This window comes from Larus michahellis, chromosome 1 (genome assembly GCF_964199755.1).
Source record: "Larus michahellis chromosome 1, bLarMic1.1, whole genome shotgun sequence".
Classification (NCBI taxonomy): Eukaryota; Metazoa; Chordata; class Aves; order Charadriiformes; family Laridae; genus Larus; species Larus michahellis.
Window position 1 is genome coordinate 29,731,677 of NC_133896.1, and position 6,286 is coordinate 29,737,962.

Here is a 6,286-nt window from a genome sequence, read left to right on the forward strand (position 1 = left end):
AAGCCGCGAAGGCTGCCTGCCCACCGCTGAGGAGACGGCCGCCGCCGCCGCGGAGGTTGCCTTGCCCTCGCCGAGACAGCAGCGGCAGGAGCCGCCGCCGAGGCTGCCTTGCCCTCATTGAGCCGACCGCCGCCGCTGCGTTAGTGGTGGAGATTGTGCCGCTGCGACAGGGGAGGACGGGGCTCGGCGCGCAGGGAGGAGGCGCAGTGAGCATGCGCCGCCCCGACCGCTGACTGGGTTCTCCGGCAAGGTACCCAGGCAAAAAAAAAAAAAAAGGGGGGGGAAAAAAAAAAGGATTGAGAGAAAGAAGAATGAAAGACGGCAGAGGAAAATAAAAAAAAAAGGTTCTCGTAGAGGCCGCCAGGATAAAGCAGCTCTGGGTCGGCGGGAAGGAGCACCGCTGGCATGTGGGGATCTCCGGCACCAACAGGTAGGAGGAGAGGGGCTGGGGAGCCGGGGGGTGCCGGGGGCTGCCGCAGCTGCAGGTGCGTGTGGGGAGGGCTCCCCCCCACCCCCCTCAGGGAGTGGGGCTGGGGAGGGGGGGTGATTTCTAAAGAAGAGGCATGATGGAAGCGTTGGCAGACAATGCCTCTTCCGCTCTCCCGAGCTCCCCGCCGCGGGAGGCTCTCGCATGGCTCCGGCAGATGCGGCTGCCAGGCAGCGGCAGCCGGGCTGCCTTGCAGGCGCAGTCCAGCCCTGCATGTCTGTGCTTGAGGGGGGCGAGGTTGGGGGGGGGGGGGAGCGAGTGTCTTCGTGATTGTGTGTGTGTCGGTGTGAGTGTGTGTGATTGTGTGTGTGTGTGTGCGGAGGTAGGGCCGGCCGCGCGGCGGGGACAGCTCCACAGAGGAGGGGACGCGGCGCGGCTGGCGGGGGGGGGGGGGGGGAGAGGGGGGGGAGCCTGATTTCATGGTTTTAAAACGATGCCATGATCTGATCAGCCTCTGTTTACACAGCAGCAATCAGGCTCTTTTGTGGACGGTAAGAATGGAAGGATTTTGCTGGGATTCAGTGGGAATATCCTTTGTACACCCGAGGGTGGCATAGGAAACACTTCGTGCGAATAACGAAGGAGCCTGATCATGCCTGCTGTGGCTCCTGTCCCTGGCTCTGGAGGGAGGAAAAAAAAACAACAAAAAAACCAAAACCAGCAGCAGCAGCCAGTTCTTTAATTTATTTTATTTTATTGCATGAAATGTGTTCCGGTGCGATTCATTGGGAGGATTAGTGGGAATCGCGGAGCCCTAATTATCTAAAAAAAAAAAATACATCAATTTATTATATGTTTATTTAAGCATAACCAAAACCAGCCCTCCTGAAAGGATGGGCATTATATCTTGGGTGTGTTTCCTATTTTTGCTCAGTATTTACACTGACCGTTGCTTATTGTGAATTATGTTGAGGCTTTAAAGATTTGCATTAAGGCGAGGGGGGGGGACCCTAAAGCATAGTGCTATCGACTGTCTGGCATACCTGTTTATTTGAAAGCCTAAATGATAAAATTATGGTTTATAGGAGGAAGGGAGGGGGATAATGAATACTGTTTCTCTTACAATGTGCATGAACTAACACAGTGTGATTAATGTGCTTTGGTGACTTGGGTTAAAAAACATAAATTCTGCAGGGTTTCTTTGGGTGTGATCCGTATCAACACAGCAGCTGCCTCTAAAACATTGGCAAATACTGTAGCCATAAAATAAATGTAGGTAATGTCAAAATATCAGCAGTCTTTGGGGATTTTTTAAAAAAGATGTCAGTGATTAACTCTTGGGCTTGCAAACTGGGAATCTTTTGATTCATAAAATCTTGGAGGCTTTAACTGTAAAATTATATACGATATCAAATATAAGGGGCACCGGTCAGTTCTGAAACTATAAGAAGCCAAATCTGTGAAATGCCAATAATCAATCATGCTAAACAGTAAGTTTAAAAAAAAAAGCCTCGTGATTTTCAAAAACAAACAATAGTACTCAAATTTACAACTTCATTTGGTTCTCCATAAATTAACATCTTTGTTAGCACTTTCTGACATCATTTCTTGTTAACTTAAGAACTGATAGCTCGATTTTTTTTCAGATATTTTGATGGCATGACAAATCAGAAAGAAGAGGATGTACTGTATGACTAGACACAAGATCAGTTCTGTTTGTGGATTACATTTTCAGTAAGATGTATGGATCTATTTTTTCCTTGTTCTTATATATAGATCATGAGACTTGACTGAGGCAATATACATATCATCCATCCATCTATGGCGAACTACAGCCATGCAGCTGACAACATTTTACAAAATCTCTCTCCTTTAACAGCTTTCCTGAAACTGACTTCACTGGGTTTCATAATAGGAGTCAGTGTGGTTGGTAACCTTCTGATCTCCATTTTGCTAGTCAAAGATAAGACCTTGCATAGAGCTCCTTACTACTTCCTGTTGGATCTGTGCTGCTCAGATATCCTCAGATCTGCAATTTGTTTCCCATTTGTTTTCACCTCTGTAAAAAATGGCTCTACTTGGACATATGGGACTCTTACTTGCAAAGTGATTGCCTTTTTGGGGGTTTTGTCCTGTTTTCACACTGCTTTCATGTTATTCTGCATAAGCGTCACCAGATACTTAGCTATTGCCCACCACCGTTTTTATACGAAAAGGCTGACCTTCTGGACTTGTTTGGCCGTTATCTGTATGGTGTGGACCCTCTCTGTAGCCATGGCTTTCCCCCCAGTTTTAGACGTGGGCACCTACTCGTTCATTAGGGAGGAAGACCAATGCACTTTCCAGCATCGTTCCTTCAGGGCTAACGATTCCTTGGGATTTATGCTTCTTCTTGCCCTTATCCTCCTAGCCACACAGCTTGTCTACCTCAAGCTGATATTTTTTGTTCACGATCGCAGGAAAATGAAGCCAGTCCAGTTTGTTGCAGCAGTGAGCCAGAACTGGACTTTTCATGGTCCTGGAGCGAGTGGTCAAGCAGCTGCTAATTGGCTGGCTGGATTTGGAAGGGGTCCCACACCTCCAACCTTGTTGGGAATCAGGCAAAACGCGAACACCACAGGCAGGAGAAGGCTACTGGTTTTAGATGAGTTCAAAATGGAGAAGAGAATCAGCAGAATGTTCTACATCATGACATTCCTCTTTCTGACCTTGTGGGGTCCCTATTTGGTAGCCTGTTACTGGAGAGTTTTTGCAAGAGGGCCTGTAGTACCAGGGGGATTTCTAACGGCCGCTGTCTGGATGAGTTTTGCCCAAGCTGGAATCAATCCTTTTGTCTGCATTTTCTCCAACAGGGAGCTGAGGCGCTGTTTCAGCACAACCCTTCTTTACTGCAGAAAATCCAGGTTACCAAGGGAACCTTACTGTGTTATATGAGGGAGCATCTGTAAATCTTTAGCCTTGTGAAACACTACCATTCTCTGCTAAGCAATTGTGGCCTGTAGCCATGTCTCGAGAAGAAAATCAAGAATGGGATGTCAGCAGTTGTAAGGATTTGGGCAACATTCTGCAGTCTTTGCAATAGCTCACCTCTAATCCTATTTTAAACCTAAACATGTTCCTGCTGACCACTGCTGAAGGTTTGTAATTAAGAACAAAGGACTGAACTACTGCCCTGAATTCCTTTATGTGGTTGAAATCTAGATTATGAAAGTAGCAGGTGCTAAGTATCAGTGCTAAATGCTGTGTATATCACTACATAAAATAAGACCATCAAAAAGATTAGCATTGGACATCTTAATAAATTAAGTTGATATGAGGTTAATGTGTTGATAAAACTAATTTTAGACATCTGAAGACCTTTAAAACATTTCATACAATTCTTGTTTTGCAAAGACTGAAAACTGGGGACTCAAGTACTGTAACTGATTAAAGATGTGCCATGCATTATTGGATTATCACACTTACAAATCTGTTTGCCTTGTGAGTAAGTTTTGGGGAGCATTCCAAAGCAGTATTTTTGTTCAGATTTAGACTTTACTTTTTTTTTTTTTTTCCAAATATATTACTCTTTCTAAATACCATTTTCCTTAACAGTGAAATTACTAACATTTAACTGTAATCTGTGGTTTTTGCTGATTTGGTATAAAGTTTAATAGACTCTTATTTATATTTTTTAAAAAGCTAGATATCAGTCTGTTAGGCAACGTTAATGATAATATCCAGTCATAATTGAACAGTTATAATTATACAGAATAAACACATGTTGCCTTAAAGGGTTATCTAGTATCTTCCATTTTGTTTAGCATTGATGCAAATAAGCAAGGAAAATTGAATCAATAACTCTGGTCAGTCATTTGGGAGTGCATGAAAGATCACTTAGTCCTCTTTTTTCCTTTTTACTCCAATGGTTCCCAAAATCAGTATGCACATCACTGGGATGATATGATTTTTTTTCTAGGTGTGTCGCCCTTTCTAGTTTGTTCTGAGAAACACAGGCAGTTGATGTATGTTTATATTTTAAGACAGCTGTCATGGGGAGACCGCAGCCTTAGTATGATATCTTGCACAATTTGTGAAGCATTTATTCTACTGAAGGCACAGTCTTGTTTATATTTTCTGCACATTTTGGTGTATTGGTTGTTTTAAATTATTTAAGTTTTAACTTGTGAAAGCATATAATATGATTTCTTAGTATTTTAGAAATACATTAGAGTCTGTGAGTCTTTCCTTCTTTAAGATACAGATGTGTGGATTTCAATATAAAGTTGCATTTGCCAAAATTTACCTGTGTAGCTTGTTAATTTTCTTGGAATAAAATTTTACATTTTTCCAGTTATACAATTAACCTTTTTTATTTTGTCTAGTGAGCTAGCATGAAGTACTGAGAATGTAGCCATTATGAATTATTATCCTTTGCAGTCACTGTATTCCCAAACTGTAAATGCATGAATGATGGGGACCACAGGATTGATAAATGATATTATCTACAGTAGCACTATTGTGTAGTTTATCATAATTACCCATCTATCTGTTCTAATATGTCAGTTATATTTAAAGTTACAACACAGTATTTGACATTAACTTCACAGTTTAATTTCGGAAAATGTGTATATTTGAAGCACAACATCATGAGTTGGTCAATCATAAAGAACACGGATTTTTCTTAATTTTTGGAGAGACAAGACTAGAGGTGTTAATTCAGTATTGGTATATCTTGTCCTTTGTTGTAGTTTTATGACCAGCAAGTTAATATATACATACACAACAGCAGTCAATAATGGAAATGCTTAAATTTGTATGATAACATTATACAACATATGCAACAATTCAGAGAGTTGTGTCTATATGTGATCAGACAACTTGATCAAAGATTTAGTGAGCAATCTGTTTGACCTCACTTACACTTTTATACTGAGGTTGATTGGTTGAGAGGCATGGCTTTATATACTGTGTTGAAACAGAAAAATTGCTAAAATAATGAGTCCTTATGAGTACAAGAATGTTTCAGAACGTAATTTGAAACAGGACCAATAAACCTCTACCAAAAGGACTTTCTTACTACACCGAAAAAGGCTTTGAAATTAAGGTAGTTAAGCAATTGTCAAAGATAGCAAGAGTGAATAAAAACTGAATCGTATGTTGAGAAAAATTCTGAAAGTTATCCCACTTAAGTTTATTAAAAGGTTGATTGGCAATAACTTCAGTCTAATTTCTATAAAATAGTAACCTTTACAAGGAACATTGATATTACATATTGTAATAAAGAAGTACATATAAATAAAGTTGTAAATAGTGTTATAGTTGTAGAAGTAGTCGGTTCTGAAGATTAGCCAGAAAATTTTCAACTATGAAATTACAAAAGCTGCAAATTTGGGGCCTGACCTAACTCCTAATAAAGTCAGTTGGTGTTTTCCCATTAACTTCATTTGGAGCAGAAGCAGGCCCTAACATTTCTATAGTACTATGCTTCTGAAATACTAAGAAGGCTGTATTTACTATGCAGTGGGAAAAGAAAAAAAAATTAAAAAAGAACAATTTAAAATTATTTCCCTGGAAGTTTTGCAAGCAGTAACTGATGTAAATTAAAATAATAAACAGTAAACAAGTCTGAAAGCAAATATTTTGCTAAATGTTTTTCTTTTGATATGAATACAATTCCTTTGTCTAACTGAAAAATATGCAATTGTATTACCACCTGACAGAGGAGGCGTACTTTTTTTAAGTGATTTTTTTATAATTGTTCCAGTAAGAAGTCTTGTGACAGAAGTATTTCCTTTTATTTTCTCCAGTGTTAAAAGAACAAGGGGATGTTCGGTGAAATTAAAAGGCAACATATGAAGTAGCATTTTATGCAAAGTT

The 6,286-nt window shown here is 40.5% G+C and overlaps 1 protein-coding gene across 1 annotated transcript; it reads left to right on the forward strand.

Annotated features, from left to right (window-relative positions):
- Positions 1-2,113: 2,113 nt before the first annotated feature.
- On the forward strand, positions 2,114-4,200 carry GPR85 (G protein-coupled receptor 85). Its single transcript, XM_074605638.1, has one exon. The coding sequence runs from the start codon at positions 2,249-2,251 to the stop codon at positions 3,359-3,361; it is 1,113 nt and encodes a 370-aa protein (XP_074461739.1). The 5' UTR covers positions 2,114-2,248; the 3' UTR covers positions 3,362-4,200.
- Positions 4,201-6,286: the final 2,086 nt, after the last annotated feature.